The following is a 20,818-nucleotide window of genomic DNA, read 5'->3' as shown; positions in this document are numbered from 1 at the left end:
GTCTTGTGCAAAGGTTTGTGCCTGAAAAATGTTAGGAATAAAAAAATGTATAAACAATAAGTATTTACTGCACATCCATGAACCAAAAAATCATTGACTTTAATCATATCACATCATAAACATGCTTAACATTTTATTGTGTTGGGCCGTGGCTACAAGTTTGGCTATCAGCAATAATTAATGATTATCAAAGATAATTGTTAATTATTAAAATCAATAAAATTATTAATAAGAATTAATAATAACGGGGCACCACCCTGGACTCAGGGAAAAAGATAGCCAATTCAGTCTCAAAGTGTACTAATCTATGAATTTGGGACTTTGATTAATAATTAATTTAATAACTATAAACAAAATCACCATATCAATAGCTAGTAAAGGTTGAAGGATTTGGAGTTCTTTACAGAGCAGAGGTTGGCAAAACTCATTCTTGTGCAACATTAAAACAGACAACAGGTATATCCAAAAGCATTTATTTAACAAAAGGGTAAAAGCAACACACAATACTAATCTAGCTAAGTGTACCTATATACAAGTGTGAGTGTGTGTGTGAGTGTGTGTGTGTGTGTGTGTGTGTGTGTGTGTGTGTGTGTGTGTGTGTGTGTGTGTGTGTGTGTGTAGGGAAGACAATAGCAAGATGGCTGCAGTCACCTGGTGACTGAGCACATGGCATGCCGACACTTTGGCTGATAAAGGAAACTACAGAGATAAAAGGCCAGACCATGTGGTGTCTTGAACCACATGTGCTGCCTGAACCAAAGTTTGCCAAACTAGGTTTTAACCTCTTAACTGTGTGGTTCTCTATTCAAGGCCAAATGGTGTATGCTAAAGGTGCCAGGTTAAGATGAGGTTAGTTGCATGCAAGGCCTAGTTACTGGATGTAACATGTGTTAAGCATGCTAACATTAACCTAGCGGTGTGGCTATGCAGTAACTTGACTATAGGCAACAAGGACATCACAACAACAGTTCAATGTATAACCTTAACCAAATCAATACACGTACAGTACATTGTTTGAGTTAAACATTCTTGCTTAGCCGTACTATGCTTCACTGTGTTGCTAGGCTATGCCCAGTTGTTACCAGTCCATGAAGGAAGAGATGCTTTGTGGCGTTCTGCTTTGTAGCCGGTGAATCCGTGGGTGAGTCAGGCTGAGGAGGCTTTGGCTCTGAAGCTGAAGATGCAGGCGTTGCTGGGCAGACAGCACTCCAGTCGTGCAGAGGGCCCAGGTCACTCCTTGGTGTAGAGTTAGCAGCAAGCTAACTCAATTTCGCGGCTCCTGTACTTGTTAAACTGGCCAGCAGACTTGTGTGTTAACTGCTGGCACAAGGAAACTTAGTTTCTGAGTCTTAGGCAGGCTCTCGCGTCTTCTGCCGTAAAGAAGAAAGTGTGTGTCTGCTGTAAGCAGGCCACACCAGAGAGCAAGGAGCTGCTCCTGCTGCAGCTCATGGAGAAAAGAGAGGCAGCTGCTCCTGCAGCTGAAGGAGAAAAGAGAGAGATAAGAGGGGAATCTCTAGTTTTGATAACCTGGATCCATGGGTGGAGCTTCACACTTTGGGTGCGAACCCCCAGGGCTCAGGTTTCTTGGAGTCTTGAAACATGTGGTAAACTGTGGTCCACATGTAGTCCCAACATCCCCCCTTTGGTCCTAGGATTGCACCTGATGTGTGATCCTGGGAGCACAAACATACATGTACTGTATGGTCCACAGTTGAGTTCAAGAGTTCATTTGTCAGTTCATTCAAGTTTGTAACATCTGGGCAGTGGTTAACACTATCTATCTTGGCTAAGCAAGAACAGTCAGAATTACAAAACAAAAGCATGATAGACAACAACAAAGGCATAGTCCTAAATAACATAACCTGGGTTTCTCATTACTCTTTGGGTTAGTGAGAACAGGAATGTTAGTGGTGTAACTTTGTTAAGGTGAGATGCAGAGAGAGTGGCACCTAAAATGATAAAGCCATTTCTGGAGTGTCCAAGAGTGTTTGTTGTTTCACTCATTGGATCTGATGACAATACTGACTACTCAATGTAGTACTCAGTCTGATCTTGGCAGACTTTACAATTTTGTCCTTCAGGCAAGTGTAGCTGCAGAGGGATGTCATCATATTTCCAAAAATCCCAAAGTCCTAATGGCTGTATCATTGTTTGTTTGGCACTATGTCCTAAACTTGTGATGGATGAAGACGTGTATAACTACTTCTGAAAATACATAATGGAGTGTCCTAAGCTAGTGTTTTGCAAAGTGATCCTATTGACAAAATACTACCAAGGAGTTGATCCAATTGTACTTGCAAAGTAGGACAGTGGTGTCTGAGCTGAATCAGAATTTAGGCTTTCCTCAACTAATAGCAGGCTGTCTGGCTATTACTGAGTTTAGAATAACTGAGGTTGCTACTGTTGCTAACGAACCCAAGTTTACCTATGTAACTGCAGGAAAGGTAAGGCACTGTCAGTACAGGGGTGGACTGTGTTGCTGTCTAGAATTGTGAGAAGCGAACTCTAGAGCTCTTGTGCCTTAAGTTTCTAACTTGTGGCTCAGGGCTGTAACGCTCCATGTAGCCAGAGGGAGAGAGACATTCAGAGGCACTGTCACTGTCTGATAGATGGTGACCATGTACTGAACTGTGGTCAGAGATGCTGTGGTCATCATCTGATCTGTCCATTGTCTGGTCACACTTCTGGGCCAGAATCTCTGCGTATGGCCTTCTAAAGCTTCTACTGTGTGAATGCCTATCTCGACGCAGTTGGTGGACATGGCGCTTACGCTCAGTGTCCCTATGCTGCCTTTTGTCACCCCCCTTTGGACTGTTCTGAGGGTGATCTTTTGAGGCAGCAGACCTGTATGACGCTTCAGTGTTTGAGCTGGCAGGCTCAATTGTTTTCCCTCCTGCTTTGGACGTGACAGCAGTTTCCCAAGCCACCTGTGTCATCTTTCTTATCTCACGCAGTGAGGGGTTACCTTGGTGCGTCATAAGTACAACGTGAGTGCGTACGCGTGGATGAAGGTTCCGCAAGAATAAGGACTTGAAGGTGGGGTTTTCTTCTAAGCCTGGTGCATTCTTGCCCTGGAAGTACGCATGCCTCAAACGTTGGTAATAATCCCTGGGATGCTCACGACGGGAATGTTTAACTTGGAGGGCTGCAACCATTGATGTGGTCTCGTCAGCAGTAAAAGAGAATTCTTCTACTAGTGCTTGACGGAGCTCTTGGTAGTCATTTCTGACTCTGGAAGGTTGTGATTGTATAAACTTGTGTACAGCTTTAGAGCTGGTTTTCCACACAAGTTTAACTTTCTCACTTTGGGTTGCATGGGGCAGGTCAACTAGATTGTATTCTAGTTCTCTAAAGTAATCTTCAATGTGGTGATTACAGCTGTCTGGGTCAAAATGATCAATGTCCTTAGCTATGAGCTCAAGCACTTTAAGGCGGGGACACTGTGAAATCATTTCTGGTGAAGACAAGACTAAACTAGCACTATCATGGACATGTGCATCACGTGCTACAATTCTCTCTCGTTGAAGGGCAGGGGCTGAACAACTGTTATCACTTTCCTGATAGTGCTGAGGAGAGGCTGAACAGTTCTGGGATGATCTAGTCCCCCCTTCGGAAGGATGAGCACGGATGAATGTGTCATGTATCGGTGGCTGAGAAAAACACTGGGCAGAATATCTTCTAGAGGATAAACTACATGTCTCTTCAGTGTCTGTTTCAGAGAGATGGGAACTCAGGTAGCTGTTAGCTCTGTCTCTCAGTGGAGGTTGAGAAGCTGACTTCATTCCCAAGAACTTAGGGTCAGTTGGAATTGTTCCAATCTTCTGAGTGGAGAGGGAGTTAACCTTTCATTATGGGAGGAGTGTGAATCGGAATAACCGGAATCACATTGGCTGAATGACTGTAGTGGGGCAGGACATTCTGACCTAAGCCTTAACAATTCCTCCTTGTGTGAGCAGAGATTTAACTCTGCTGAGTATAGGTCTTCTAAATAGCGCATGGCTTTCTTATTGGCTGTCTGAACCTCATGGAGGAGGCAAGCATTTTGCGCTCTAAGGAAATCTACCTCCTTTTCTAGGGCTGCTCTGCTCTGACAGGCAAGGCTGGTTTGCCTGTGGAAGTTCAGAAGCAAGCATAACAATGGATCTTTGGATGAGGTCTGTGCATCATTCCTGTCCTTGAGTAGTGAGTCTATCTCTTTCCTGCACTCACTGAAATTCAACCTGCTGATGAATTCTGGGTAGCCAGGTTCTAGGCTCTGTGCTAGGGAAGAAATAAACTGTTCTACACAGGGGTTCTCCATTGTTGTATCCGGAACGGAGGATTAGATTAACAGTTGACTAGTACAACAAAACAATGTGGTTGGCTATGGTGTTGCGTGGCAGACACTTTGTAGTGTAGTTTGGGCAGTACACTAGCCTAACCAAACAATTTTGTGGCTTACACTATGGGGAGTAGCTTCCTGTGGAGGAGGGGTAGCTATGACACCGTCTAGTGGCTCTAGTGGGCACAACAGATTTCAACATGCACTAACTGAGATGCAGCGCACTAACAGCTAGAGGATTGTTTCTTAAAGTTGACTCAGGCTGGAATGCATGGCAGTAACAGCTAGAGGATAACTTCTAAGTTTCACAGGGCTGGTAGCACACTGTGGCTCTATCTCACGGGCTCTATTTCTTACTCAGGCTGGAATGCATGGCAGTAACAGCCAGGTACAAGCTCTCTATGTGTCACAGGGCCGGTGGCACACTGTGGTTTAATTAACAAGGGGAGCACTTGAATTAACAACTAATTCTGCCAGCTTGACTGGATGGCATTGAATGTGTACTATTCGAATGCTGAACCAAAATTCTTACACTTCCTACAGAGTAGGTTCGACCTGAGTGGCTAGCAGCAACAGCAATCTCTTAGTTTAACACTACGAGGGCTTAAGGTGGTAGTTATCAACAACTCAAGATTTGGGTTACCAATTGCTTTTGCTAAAATTGATTTGAAAAAAAAAATCAATTCTCCCAACACTTCACTTGTTTGTAAGTACAGCTAGATATCTTCTCCTGTGGCAGACTGGTCGTGTTAAATATAAAGACTTTTGGATAGTCTAAAGGTTTTAGATTCCAGAATTTTGGTACTGGCCAAAATTATGCTGAAATTAATATTGCACAATTATGAATAATTGCCAACAATACTCTGCCTCACACGGGGCACCATTTTGTTGGGCCGTGGCTACAAGTTTGGCTATCAGCAATAATTAATGATTATCAAAGATAATTGTTAATTATTAAAATCAATAAAATTATTAATAAGAATTAATAATAACGGGGCACCACCCTGGACTCAGGGAAAAAGATAGCCAATTCAGTCTCAAAGTGTACTAATCTATGAATTTGGGACTTTGATTAATAATTAATTTAATAACTATAAACAAAATCACCATATCAATAGCTAGTAAAGGTTGAAGGATTTGGAGTTCTTTACAGAGCAGAGGTTGGCAAAACTCATTCTTGTGCAACATTAAAACAGACAACAGGTATATCCAAAAGCATTTATTTAACAAAAGGGTAAAAGCAACACACAATACTAATCTAGCTAAGTGTACCTATATACAAGTGTGAGTGTGTGTGTGAGTGTGTGTGTGTGTGTGTGTGTGTGTGTGTGTGTGTGTGTGTGTGTGTGTGTGTGTGTGTGTAGGGAAGACAATAGCAAGATGGCTGCAGTCACCTGGTGACTGAGCACATGGCATGCCGACACTTTGGCTGATAAAGGAAACTACAGAGATAAAAGGCCAGACCATGTGGTGTCTTGAACCACATGTGCTGCCTGAACCAAAGTTTGCCAAACTAGGTTTTAACCTCTTAACTGTGTGGTTCTCTATTCAAGGCCAAATGGTGTATGCTAAAGGTGCCAGGTTAAGATGAGGTTAGTTGCATGCAAGGCCTAGTTACTGGATGTAACATGTGTTAAGCATGCTAACATTAACCTAGCGGTGTGGCTATGCAGTAACTTGACTATAGGCAACAAGGACATCACAACAACAGTTCAATGTATAACCTTAACCAAATCAATACACGTACAGTACATTGTTTGAGTTAAACATTCTTGCTTAGCCGTACTATGCTTCACTGTGTTGCTAGGCTATGCCCAGTTGTTACCAGTCCATGAAGGAAGAGATGCTTTGTGGCGTTCTGCTTTGTAGCCGGTGAATCCGTGGGTGAGTCAGGCTGAGGAGGCTTTGGCTCTGAAGCTGAAGATGCAGGCGTTGCTGGGCAGACAGCACTCCAGTCGTGCAGAGGGCCCAGGTCACTCCTCGGTGTAGAGTTAGCAGCAAGCTAACTCAATTTCGCGGCTCCTGTACTTGTTAAACTGGCCAGCAGACTTGTGTGTTAACTGCTGGCACAAGGAAACTTAGTTTCTGAGTCTTAGGCAGGCTCTCGCGTCTTCTGCCGTAAAGAAGAAAGTGTGTGTCTGCTGTAAGCAGGCCACACCAGAGAGCAAGGAGCTGCTCCTGCTGCAGCTCATGGAGAAAAGAGAGGCAGCTGCTCCTGCAGCTGAAGGAGAAAAGAGAGAGATAAGAGGGGAATCTCTAGTTTTGATAACCTGGATCCATGGGTGGAGCTTCACACTTTGGGTGCGAACCCCCAGGGCTCAGGTTTCTTGGAGTCTTGAAACATGTGGTAAACTGTGGTCCACATGTAGTCCCAACAATTGTGTTTATTTGTGTATGTTATGCAGTATATGCCCACTGCTCTTGCATCAACAGTGTCTGCATTGTGATGAGGTAGGTGTTGCGTGTGTATATAAATAAACACGTATAATTCTACTGTGTATTCTTGAAAAAACTCATCTTAACCCATCAATGAGTAAAATGTTAAACATCCATTTTTCAATTACATCAAACAAATTCTGTATTCTATCAGCCTCATTATTCAGAAACAGTATAATTAAATCATTTATATTATTTGACATTTACAGTATGAATAAACCAACTAAGTTCTGAATTTCTGCTTCTTCCCCAAAAATCTTGAGTTGTTGAAATAAACCTCCAACAGCAGACTGTTGCTGTCTACCTACTGACCTTTGTCATGGTTGGCTTGACCGTTATTATGGTGGTTAATCTGAGTCTACATCACATATTCAAACAGAAGCCAAATGTCAGGACTCATTTCTAAAAACAGCCATGTTACAAACCTCTGGTATTAGGTTATAAAGGCTGCTTCTGTTTACTGTCATTTATCTGTTCTCATTTTTCATTTACTGGATTTTAGAACTTTAGACTTTTTGGAAATTGTTGCACATTTTGCACCATTGTATTATACAATTTACTTATCAACTACAGTCTGAGTAGAAACAAGACAAGCCTCTGCTTATCAGCATGACAAATATAAACCAACTTACCAGTTCCTCTTTACACAGAAATATGTGTTGCAGAAGAGATGTCTCATGCTGTGCAGGATGTGAGTTCACAAATGTTTTGTTTTTTTAAGTGGTAGAAACTAAATGAAGTACAAATTTTTGGGAGGTAGTAGAAATTGAGTCAAGTGCAATGCATATGAATATAATACAGTAATAACAGAATGTTTTTTTTAACTGAGTGTCTTTGAATACAACTATGACTGGTGGTGACATGAGGAAGTGGACAGACAATATTTATTTCTCAGTCTTAAACATCATACAACAGAAAGTCAGAGGTGTGAGCTTGTGAAAATCTGACATTAAAGTTCTCACTGTGTTTTGCATCTTGAACTCTCCCTATCACCTCAGTCTGCTATCTGCTGTCAACCAGGTGTGAAACATGTCATCTGGCTGACAGCATGCATTTGGCTTTAACTAAAGACTTTATTTCCTCATTTTCATCGGTTGGTCGAGAGTCTCCCCTGCAGGACTCCTGCTCTGTAGGCATTGAGTGGAGCCTTTGATGGCAGGTTTGATTGACAGGCCGGGCACACAGCACACATCAAATAACAAATCATCACATTGAATAATGAATGTGGCAGCAATAAATAATGAAGGCACACATCAAATAATGACATTGTGACATTTAGTGGTGAAAGCTACACATAGACCTTCAAATAAAAAGATAAATATATTGACCATTCCACCTCTGTACTAATTATTTGATGGGTTACTGTTCATTGTTTGACCTTTCTATTCATAACAGTCGACATTAATTGCAATGTGCATTTGTTATTTGATGTTCAGCTTTTCATTATTAGATATGGATCAGTAGTGCACCACTCTCCTCTCTACTGCCTCAACTCTCTCTGGCGTCTGATCAGCTCATATTAGGAAAGACATGTAGACTCACACCTTTGGTAGTGTGCAATTAGATGACAACACTAGTTCACTCAATTATGTAAATATATAAAGTATATATTATGCAAATATAAAAAGCATTTAGAAACACCACTGACTGTTTACTGCAGAAAAAAAGTTTATTGATGCCTAACAAAAATAAAGCACATACACCACCGATAAATTCATTTGTAAATAGACAGGAAAACTTTCCAGTATAATAACAGCAAAAGTTACATGTAATAGTTGATAGCAGTTCATTACGTATATAAAAGTAATTGTTGACGTCCATCCTGGAGCTTTTTCATTTAACACTGAAAAATATGTTGACTTTAAAGCTGCAGCACCACCTGGGTAATGTTGTTTAAACATTTCAAACTGATACCTCCTGCTGCTTTTTTTAAACAGCCTGCAATCAAAGTTTTTAAAATTAAGTGACAAAATAACTGTAAAAATAAAAATAATAATACTACAGTGCATAAATACTAAATGGGAATAAACCTCAGTAGTCTTGTACTTTCTGCTAAAAAAGAGAGTATTGAATCCACATGATGTAATTATTTTATATCATCTGCTATTAAATTAACTGTACAAAACATTGAGCATCGCTGATATTTGGATAGCAGAGTTGCACACAATAGTTATATAAAATGTTGTTAACCATATTTATTTGGCCTTGTCCATACAGCTGTCTTTACTGACCTGAAAAACAACCACGAAAAACAAACATATAAGGTTATTCAGGATGTAAAATATGCTTTCGACATGCTATTATGACATATAATCCATTTAATGATCAGTAGTATTAATCATTACAGTTTGTACATAACATGACAGAATTATTACCAAGAGATGTTCCTGGTTTAACTTCAGAATAAACAGCTTCATCAGTTGCTGCAGGAGATGATTTACCTATAAATGGAGAGAGGATTAGTTAAAAACATTTGCCAGTAATGTCATCATTTACAATGATAATGTACTGAAGGGTTGTCAGGGTTAATGTCTCCACTGATAATAAAAGAATAACAGTATTGTAATGCTCACAGTGCTCAAAGTAGTCACACAGCAGAGTATTATGGCTTTTACAGAATTTAGTAAACATACTGATACTGAATATACATACTGATGTATAAATACTGTTCTTCATCACTGCAAACACACGTAATGTAAAATAAACATACATTCCAACACAATATATTCAATGAAAAAATAATAATTACAAACACCTACAATTTTACAAGCTCTGAGCACATTACATACATTACACTGTGTCTAAGACCAACATGATGGTTGGTGTAGACTTTACTTACCTTTGTGTTTCTTGGCTTTGCCTTTATTGTGATAGTTAACCTGGGCATATGTTAGATTACCATCTAAAACAGAAACCAGATGTCAGGATTTGTTTGTTCAGCAGACATATAAAGCTGGATTGATGAATGGATGGATTGACAGGTAGAATTAAAATAAAAGAAATTTGGGATCCTTGTCTTCTTTTTTAGAAGCAGAATTTAAAATGTATAAAAGGAAAATCAAAATCCACACAAATCAGTTGTTGTAACTGAAACTTCAGTTTATTTGTATTGTTTGTTTTTTGAGAAATGTCTTGTCCTTGAGAGTTTAGTCTGGTTCAGAATCTGTTGATGTTATAATTCAGTAAAACTCTCTGGTATGTTATATTGTGCCACACAAATAAGCACGACTTCATGTGCAACCGCAATTTCAGAAAAGCATTAACTTGACCAAAAAAAATCATAATACATATCAAAATCTGAAATAATCATCTCAGTGACTTCAGTTAACTATAGTTTTATGTCAAATCTATGAAGTCGGAATTTATAAGAAACAAATTATACACAAGGGCATAAAATAACTAGCTAATGTATATGAAACAGCCCATTTTACCATTTTAGAGTCTACAAGCTCCTTTATGTGAGCAGGGGTTGACAATATCTGCCTCAAGCAGCTCCCAGTGGCAGTAGTACCAGAGGTGACTTAGATTATTTGAACTGCATGCTGACCCATAATTACATACAGTGTAATTAACAAATAATTATATATGACAAATTTTCAACAAAAACATACAGGAGGGACTGTACCTGCAGCAGATCCTATCTTCACATCAGCGTAAACAGAGCTCTCCACTGTTTCATGACGCTTCCCTGTTAAGATGATCAAAGAAATGCATGAAAATGATAAATGTATCTTTTCTTTTTGTTTAGTCTGCTGGCAGACAAAAACATCTCTGAACTATTTATTGCATTTCAGTCGTTTGTGTACTCACCCGCCTTAGCAATGTTTTTAAGCTCTATTGAAGAATATATAATATCCTGGGATTCTCCTGCATCTGAAATATACTTATTTTTTAGTTACAGGATTTCATATCAATTAATTGTAATCAGTCCCCTTAAATAACGTAATTGAGCATTTCTGACTGTTCTGTGTAAATTAAAAGGTATATACTGTAGCATGATCAGTGTCCTCAGAGCCTCTGACTGATTCATAGAGACAGGCATCACCTACAGAGCAGTTAATATCAAGCCAAGGTCAAATTCATCTTTATTTTTTATTTGTGGTGTAGTTAAGTGTACAAAACAAGGAATTTTAAATATTTTAGTCTTTGAAACTGTAATATTTAAGTCACAACCAGGACTGAAAGATATTTTCATACCATAGTGTTATTATAGTATGTATTGTTATGATAGGACAGAAGGACAATAATATTTCAGGACTCTGTCTAGTAGTTTAGGTTCAGTTCAAGTGCAAACAATGTGAAACCATGTTATACTCTGATCTTTTGTGCATGTGGTTAAACAGCTGACACGTCTTTGAGACTTTTGATTAATGTTCTTTGAAAATCAGCTGATTAGAAACTGAGTGTAAAATTGTTCAGGTTAGAGTTAATGGTAAGTCCAACAAATGAATCAGGATTAGTTTGAAGACTGACCATGGAGAGAAGAGGAGTTTTCATTCTGATTGGTGCTCTCAGACTGGATCGGCCTAAAACGTTTAGCAAATACATTAAATTTAATAAGAAACATTGAAGGTACTGCTGTTATGTTCAAAATGAGGGAAGATGGTTTTGTACCAACCTGATAAAGTGTGAATCTGTGAAAAAGATACATGTGTTGTTAAGATACATACGGTTGTTCTGTAAATTGTTCTGACATTTCACGTTATGACATCAGCATATGTCTAAGTATTTGAATAATTAAAATACATAAAACTCTTAACATCAGAAGGAAAAAGTCTCACCTTTGGATCGTCTGTAGCAATACAACAGGAGCAGGAGAATAATAAGAATAATTCCACAAACCAGCCCAACAATTAATGGTATAGGAGATGAAGAGCTGTCAGGCCTGAACACTGCTGTAATAGATAAGAAATAATAACTATTAATACAATTAATTAAGTTATATAGTACGATTCTTAAAATGAAGTGCTTTAATAAAAATAAGTGAAGTCACATCAAGTCTTAGTAAAGACAAAAAATCTAGGATACAAAAAAAGTCGACTTCTACAGCACAAACACATAAATACAAACGCATTAATATACAAATCTAGAAGTATGACAACACAAACACATACACACACTAAACACAGACTAAACAGTATGTATAAACATGTATGTGTTGCTATACAGTGTGATATGAGTCATGACCACTGATGCAACTTTATTCAGCTCAAAAGAAAACAATCTTTGTCTTATCACTCATTTACATTTGTACTTTTATAATCAATAATTTGTAATTTTATGCCCTTATCTACAGTATAAAACAAGTTCTCTTACACAATCCAATATGTGAAATCAGCTGAAACTAAACCTGTAAATTTCTAATTCTGTAAAGTATTTGACCACATTTCTTTCTAAGACGGCAACACAGTTTAGAAGAAAGAAAATGCATGAATTGTTTTAATCCTACTCACCCTTAACTGACATCCAACTCTGTACTGATTCTTTTCCTGAGTATTTACACTTGTAGAAGCCTTCGTCTGACTTTGACACTGCAGAGATATTCAGCTCCCCTCTGATATCATTTTGGATAAGTTTGTCATTTTGATAGAAAACCACGTTGGAAAGTAATTCTCCTCTCTTCAGTTTGCAGCCAAGAGTAACAGAATCTCCCTCAGTCACAGGATGCACAGGGCTCACCAGGATAATATCTGCATCTGTAAAACAGTCAAAGAATATGAAGTTTCAGTCAGAGACCAGCTGCTGACCTTTAGAACAAGGTGACATAAAACCATGAGAATAGATCACACATATGCCTTTATTTTTCTCCAACTAATTTATCTCACAGAATCAGTGTAGCTGAGCAAAGACCCAACATTTCAGCTTTATTACATACATGTCTTGTAACTGTAAATATACTAGCTATGGCTAGTTAGCTCTAGAGCTAACAGGTACACATGAAGGAAACGATGGATGGCTATTGACACAAAATCACCTCTGACTAAATCAGCATGTTAATTTTATCATCAGGAATAAAGAAAGGTCTTGATGCACACCAAAAATATTAATTTCCAGTTGTTTAAATAAATATCAAGAAGCTTTAATTTTGTCCACAGATGAGTTTTGGTTTGATGGAAGCCCTTTCATAATTTATTTATTCTTTTGCATTACCTGTGTTTGACAAGAACACCACTAAATTATAATGTTGTGCAGAGGACGTCTGATTTTCTAATTGATTGGATGATGTTTCTTTATGATAATATTAAGCAAATATAGTTTAATGAGCTTTTAATTTTGTTAAAGAAACAATAATATAACAACAATTTTTCTATCAAAAGGTTAGGCATATAACTTGATTGTCTACACAGGAAGTGTAGTTAGTGACACCATGTTGAAAATAATTGAAATACAAGATGAAAATGAAATAAAATGTGATGTAAACATACTCTGTATAGTGATGTTGACTGCATTGCTGAACTCTCCTGATCCAGACTCACACCAGTACACTGCATCACTCTGCTGTGAACTCTTGATGTTGCATGTGGATCCAGTCATTGACCTCCAGTTAGAACAGTATGACCAGTAGTGGTCCTCAGGAAACCTCCTCACTCTCCACTCAGTGAAGTTTCCTTCACAGCTCAGTGAGACAGAGTCAGAGGTGAAGTGCTGCACTCTGTCAGGACTCACTTTGAGAGTCACTGCTGAATGAACATCTGAAAAACAACATGTAATGAGGAGCAAACCAAGTACAGAGATATTAAAATTAAAAAGATCACAATGCAAATAATCCTCTTTTTTGTATTTTTTATACTATTTATTATTGAGAGTAAAAACATCTGAATAACATAAACTGTACAAAAGGTTCAGTGTTTTGGTGAAACTGTGAGTGTTAAGAACATACAGAGCATATGGACTGACAGTGGAGATGTGAAGTGTGCTGCAGAGTGTTTTGAGCTGTTTTATGGATGTTTTGATTATTTTTTCTATCTTGAAAACTTGCTACCAAGATAACTACAGCAACTGTTCACTGTGAAGCTGTAAACAACCTACATCTACCTGCCACCTTTCAAACATACAGAGGATGTGTTTTTCATACTAAATGATGTTTCATTGTCTCTATATAAAGTACTAGTCAAAAGTTTGGACACACCTTCCCTTGAATGAGAAAGTGTGTCTAAACTTTTGACTGGTACTGTATAGTCAGTGTTTTTCTCTCATCTGTCTGACTTTTCTCAGGTTTCCAGCTGTTTCTGTACTTTGTCCATTTACCTGCTTTGTTGCCTGCTAACTTTTCTGGTTTTTCATTACTAGATTTTGACTGTTTTGTATGTCTATATGTTGCCGGACCACTAGATAAAGTCTCATTTAAACACACCTGTCCAGCCTGCTGTGTCAGTAAAAGTAATGAGTATTCACTGTAAGATGAGCTCAGGCATCCAAAGTAAAAGTATTCATTGCAAAGAGGAGCAGAGTTTGGTTTCAATGACAAATAAAATCCTAATATCTCAGTTTTTTGATGCTGTAATGTTTTCAGATCAATTGAAGATGTAAACAAAGGAAATCCAGCCCAGTCCAGTATGTAGAATAATTCAATATCAACATTGTTGAAAAACTGAAATCTTGACTTGATGGAGAAAGGTCATAGGATCACCACAATCAATACCCAGACAATGACATCACAACTGCTTCTTGACAGAAGGAGACAAAAACAAACAAGCAAACTCACCTCCAGACCAAACAAACGCAGGTTTGCTGTAATCAGTGTAAAACACTGGGTCTCCTCTTCCAGCTCTACACATATATCTTGCTGTGTGTGTTGACCCATGAATGATGTAGGAATCCTGTTCAGTCCCATTGGTGCTACCAGGTAGCAGCTCATCACTGTAGGAGTTGTCTGATGGTTTGGGAACAGTCTTATACCAGTAGAACCTCCATCCTGCAGATGGATGTTCAACTTCACAGCTCAGAGTTATTGAGTCTCCAGGACTCAGCCATGGTGGAGACACAGTCAGGACAGACTCTGGTGCATCTGTTGGAAAGTGATTTTCTCAGAATGAAAACATGTTATGATGTAGACTTTAGTCTCTAGACATATAAATAAATCTTATCTAATACAGTTATCATTTTATCTATTATAGAATTACATTTTATCACAATATATATAGAGGCAACATAAACTTAATGATATACTATCTAAATATATTCCAACAAAAATGTATTTTATTGTATATTTAATATTTTCATTGTAAATTAAATATGATCAGACTTACTGTCAGATACTGTCAATTTGATGTAATCACTCCACTCTGTTGAAGTACGTTGTGCATTTTTCATTCTGCCTTTACACCTGTAGTTTCCACTGTGGTATGAGGAAGCATAGCTAATCATGTATTCATTTTGATTTGGAGGTATGTATATGCGGGGTGTTTCCCATTCATACTCCCACTCTGTGTCTCCGTCGTGGATCTCACATCTCAGCATCATCGCCTCTCCTCTGTTTTTCTCAGTCCAGTTGGGTCGCAGAGTCACAACAGCATTATTTGAGACTGTTCATGGTTAAGAATTACCCATGAGGATACAAGAATGACAAACGCTTAAATCAATCACAGTCATTATGTTTTTTAGCCTAAATCTTAATCAATAATCATGAAAATACAATAGAGGTTTTTCTACATTGCGTGTTACAAATCTCATTGTCAAACTCACCAATTGTGTTGATCGTGATTGAATCACTGTACTCTGTGTAGTAAACTGGGTTTCCTCTTTCTCCTCTGCACCAGTAGAGTCCTCCCTGTGAGACACTGAATTGTCCAGTTGACTGGAAAACAGCATCTTGTGTGTTCAGGGGTTCAGAGATTTTGTACAAGTGGTATTTCCAACCAGATGATGATGGGTCCACAGAGCAGGTCAGGGTCACACTGCCCCCTACTGGAATGTCTCTGTTGTCAGCACTCAGTTTGGCCTTTGGTTTATATGCTGTTCAGTTTAGAACAAAGACATTAAAAGGTAATTATTGTCCCTGTGATTTAGTCCAATTTAAATAACTTTGTGAAAATGAGAACATAATGAATTTAACGTAATCTTGATGGGAGTCCCAAGCACACAGAAAATATTGATTTAATCACTTTGATCTGCACCATGAGTCATTGTTTTATATTTTCTTTAATCTGTTAACAATGAATCAATTAAGTATATTTCAAATGCTACAGGACACTGAATGATGGCTTGTCTTCAAAAACAAACACAGTTATTTACTGATCAATCCTGAGAGGTTGACTAATTCTTGAGTAAAGAAATGTTTTCTATTGAATTATTCAGACACAGATAGGTGAAAACTCAAAAACATGATATTCTCACAATTGATGAAACACAGTCCAACTTACATGACACTGTCAACCTGATGGGATCACTTCTTTCTGTTGAGGACTAAGGGTCTATTTTATGTTCATCCTTACAGCAGTACTTTTCTACTGTAAAAAGTAGCACTGAAACTCCAGTATTCACTGTTTTAGAGGTTCTTCTTTGGTTGTTTTCCATTCATACTCCCACTCAGTGTCTCCACTATCCTCTATCTCACATCTTAGAGTGATTGACTCACCACTGAATATCTGAGGCCAGTTGGTTTGCTGTGTTACAACAGTCTTGTTAGAAACTGTACCCACCAAATATACACAGTTTGGATAAAAACAGAAATATATACTGCTATGACTGTCCTTTCTGCTGTTACTGTGGCCTTGAGATTACTTGCTGTTCACATTAGAACAAAAAACAAAACAAGTAAATGGTTGGAATGAGATTTGCCCGAAGAAAATGTTTTTACTTCAGCACAAGAACTACAGGGAAATCATTCTTGATATTTTCCTTAGAAAAGACTTGATCATCAATCAAATCATTTAGCTAATACCATCATATGGAAGATACAAACAGAGCATGTGACATATGACTCGACTTGGCCGATGACAGGAGTTACTGCAGAACTAACTAACAAGGTACAGTTGATGTTTAATTAGCGCAGTGTTTTTGTTTGCTTCTATTTTTGTTTTTGTTTTTTTGACTAACACTAGAATAGTTGTGGTGATCATGTGGTGGCATGTTTCTCAAAGTTGAGAGCTAGTTGGTGACACTGGTGCAAAGTATGGAGCATTTTTCCTATCTTTATTCAAGAGCGTGGTATATCAATTTGAGAGCATGATTTATTGATTTCACTTTCAAATTTTGTAATATTGTCCCTCAAAACCCTGCCCTCGCACTCAAATAGCCTCTGCTTGCGCTTAGATTTGCTCTGTTTCTGCTCAAACTGTGTGCTTGCACTCAAATATAATGTTCCTTGCACAGTTTTCCCGCGCTGCAGCTTCAGCTCTTCTCCTCGCACTCAGGCTGCTTCTGTGCGCTCATTGAACTGCTTTCAGATTTCGTCCCTGCTCTTAATAATCCTGTCAAAATGCCCAAACCAATAAGCCAGGTGTAGTGTTGATCAGTGAAATGATCCCTGCCTTCTCGCGGGCATGTTCGCTTTACTTCTTAGAGCGTCCCGTACGGGCGGATACTCCTTAACTGGGTTCATCCACTCCCGCCCTCCAGGGCTTTATTAAATGTACTTCCCTTGCTTTCTTTACAACTGTTGGTTAAAAGGATGGTTAATTTATACACCAGCACCCGTACATTTTACTATAGTAGCTGCATACAGTATTATAGTAGCCGCATGGCACAGCGCCCACATGTTTGAAAAAATGTCACCTTCATCATAACGTTGCTATGGTTAAACCTGTGTAAGAATGGCGAGATGGTCGCTTGAACTTCATTTTTTATATGTAAAATTGAAGTGATACACGTTACAAGAACAGTTGTAGTTTTACTTCTTTTTGGAACCCACAGTTGTAGTTTTCTCAGGCTGGTTAGCAGCTCCTCCATCCGGACCGCTGCTAGTGTAAAGCCACTGACACACTGTTAGCTTAGCCTGTTAGCACCTGCTGCCACCAATAGCCTATTCAGACCAAATCAGGCGGTGCTGCGTTCAGCCGCAGGGTCAAGCGGAGGTGTGTGGAGTTGTTGGCGTGTTTATTTGTGCTCAACAATGTCACTGCTGTGAAACAATCAGAAAATAACTTTTTTTTATCTGATTCACCGGCTTTCTCGCAACCGGCGCTCCCTCTCTTCATTCACTCTCTGGCTTGACCACAGCCTCTCTCTCTCTCTCTCTCTCCCTCTCTCTCTCTCTCTCTCTTTCAATCTCTCTCTCTCTCCTGGTGCTTTCAGCTGCTCTCTCTCTTTTTCTCTCTTCTTTTTTCTAATGAGACGGGAAGCCTACAGCAATGTCAAATGAATTGTGGTCAGTGCTGTGGCTACACAACAGACTTGAAACATTTATATCATTTTCAGCAGCTCAGTTTCAGTAATTCTGTTCTCAAACTAAAACGCAACCACTTGTTACTGAGCTGCTCATAGGAGGCTGCATCATTGTTGGAGGGAGAAATATTTCTGTTATCTTACTTAGGTAGACTGAAATGAAAAACAAGCCATTTTGGATATGAATGACAGATGGTTTGACTTACATGATACTGTCAATGTGATGGCATCACTCCACTCTGTTGATGAATACAAGTTCTTTCTACCCTTACAACTGTAGGCTCCACTGTTGGACTCAGAAGCACTGCTAATCTTGTATTCATTGTGTTTTGGAAGTGTGTTTAAGGTGTTTGTTCTCCATTCATATTCCCATCGAGTGTCTGTACCTCCCTGGATCTCACATCTGACAGTGATTGTCTCATCACTGTATATCAGAGGCCAGTTGGGTTGCAGAGTCACAACAGCCTTGTTGGAAACTGTTCAAACCAAAAATACACAGTTAGACACAACTAGAAATATAAAATTGAGAGCGAAATATAAAAGATACAAGGCAACATCAAAAACATAAAAAAACAGATACAAATCAAGTCGTATGAAAAGACCTTTGCAGTCACATGTTTGTCAGATAAACAGGTCTTACTGAGGACAACAGTCCTCCAGAACACCTGAACCTAAAATTTTACAGGATGCATTTATCTCACAGTGCAGAGAGACTTGACTGTTCAACATCAGTCATTTTGGGGAACAGTTTAATAATCCCATGTAGTTGCATCTTTGCTGTCTAGGTTACCAAGCAGGAAGATTACTGGAAATTTTTAAAAAAACATATATTAAATTCAATTTTCTATGAACAAGAATGAGAACCTTTTATTCAGCATTAAGTTTATATGATAAAAACAAATGTTGTTGAGATTTGGTGTGAATAGATTTTATTTGCATTACAGGACAGTTTGTTCACAGCCATATTTCTTATAAACATTCACCTGAAGAAAAGATTTTTATCTGGGGGGGAAAAGTTGGTCAAGTAATAAACTGAGGATCACAGTACTGTCAGCAAATTTAATGACGTGTCTGTTCTCATGCAGAGAAAGGACTCACCACTCGGGGGAGCCACTGGAGTAAAGAATCCTACCTGCCATCACTGACTCTGATCATTTTAAAATATAATCAATAAAATAATCTAAAAGCCACCTCACCAATTTAAAATCTAGACTGAAACAAGCTAAAACCATTTCAGCTGAAACATTGAGTTAAATGATATTCAATGTCAAGGAAAAGTCCACAAATAATACTGCATTAAGCAGTCATGTGTTTTCAAAACATTTATAAGTAAAACTGAGCAGCATTAGTGAAGAACCCTCAACTCCTTTATTGTGTCTGTAAACAAACTGAAGTGTCAAACAAATATTGTATTATTACCATGATAAAGGATTTCAGACATTTTCAAACTTCCTTCAGAGAGCTAAGAGGTACTGGACTAAATCATCCATTCATTATGGTTCTTGTTACCACATATGCTTCTCTTCCACACTTCAGACACTGTTTAAGAATTTAATTTAAAGAATATAAGTTGTTTTATTTCAGAACAAACGACTTAACTCACCTGTTTCCTCAATGTTGACTTCATCACTTTCAGGTGTGGTGACATCTGGTTCTGTTCTCCGTCCTCTGCAGTTGTAAATGCCTCCCTGTGAGATACTGATACTGCCTGATTCATCAGCCTCTGCTGTCTGAGGAGGAGTTTTTTCAGAATCTGCTGAGGTACGTCTGTACCAGTCATATTTCCAGCCAGTAGAGTCCTCCACATTGCAGGTCAGAGTCACACTTCCCTGTACTGTTATGTTGTTCCTGTCTGCTGTCAGTGTAATCTTGCGTCTACGTGCTGTTAAGTTTAGAAAAACAATAAAACAAAGAAATTACTGTAATGAACATGTCATCAAGAATGTATTTACATTTTTACAGAACACAAAGGAAACATCTGTCTCAAATTATGTATAACTCAATGTTCAAATGAATTTAGACTCTCTGTTTGAAAATGTTTATGTTCATAATCAAACTCCAACTTGTCTTTCTAAATGCTGCATATGTGTTTTCTTCACATGCTTGTGTGTTTTCTGCTACATTTACATGTGAATCTTAAGTTGCAGTGCATTAAGCTCTCTCAGCCTCCCGTACCCTTGTGACAAAATCTGCATGAAACTGAAGACTTTAGTTCACAGAAGTCAAACAATATGACGTCAGTTTCTTTCTTTTGTTTAGTGACTGGTTACGTGAAGGCAGAAAAAAGATTCACTTGTTGTTCAGCACTCCAGAAGAAGAAATATGAAAACATTTAAACAAAAAAAAATCGTTGCTGAATGAATAAAGTGAAATGCAGTTAAGAGCTGAGAAAAGCTAAGTGGACATTTTGAGTTAAGATTATTTTGTGAACATTTTTTTCATCACAGTATGAAAGCTACTTACCTTCAACTTGTAGTTCTTTCTCTCTGGATTCTGTCCCCTCATCAAACTTACACTTATAAAAACCTCTGTCTGACACTGATACTGAATAAATGGTCATTTTTACAGCGCCGTGTGTTATTCTATGTGGTTGATGGTTTGTGTATGTTTCAAGAGATGATCCATTTCTGTAGAAGGTGGCTTTCTTCTTATATCCAGGAGTACGATGTCTACAGCGCAGAGTCACTGAGTCTCCTTCAAACAATGTGAATGCAGGACTTTCCAGGATCACATCAT

At 38.4% G+C, this 20,818-nt stretch overlaps 2 protein-coding genes across 2 annotated transcripts in view; both read right to left on the bottom strand.

Moving 5' to 3' along the window:
* The window catches only part of LOC137175038 (uncharacterized), a 28,721-nt gene extending 13,186 nt beyond the window's left edge, over window positions 1-15,535 (bottom strand). The window contains exons 1-2 of the mRNA XM_067580665.1: window positions 15,443-15,535; window positions 15,007-15,282 (exon numbers count right to left, since the gene is read on the bottom strand). Of these exons, the coding sequence (XP_067436766.1) occupies window positions 15,007-15,220 (214 nt within the window). The 5' untranslated portion in view covers window positions 15,221-15,282; window positions 15,443-15,535. The remainder of the gene's footprint in view (window positions 1-15,006; window positions 15,283-15,442) is intronic.
* The window catches only part of LOC137175029 (Fc receptor-like protein 5), a 116,879-nt gene extending 96,061 nt beyond the window's left edge, over window positions 1-20,818 (bottom strand). Inside the window, exon 1 of the mRNA XM_067580649.1 lies at window positions 20,546-20,818. Within this exon, the coding sequence (XP_067436750.1) occupies window positions 20,546-20,642 (97 nt within the window). The 5' untranslated portion in view covers window positions 20,643-20,818. The remainder of the gene's footprint in view (window positions 1-20,545) is intronic.

This window comes from Thunnus thynnus, chromosome 22 (genome assembly GCF_963924715.1).
Source record: "Thunnus thynnus chromosome 22, fThuThy2.1, whole genome shotgun sequence".
In the NCBI taxonomy this organism is placed as follows: domain Eukaryota; kingdom Metazoa; phylum Chordata; class Actinopteri; order Scombriformes; family Scombridae; genus Thunnus; species Thunnus thynnus.
This window is presented reverse-complemented; position numbering and strand designations above follow the sequence as displayed.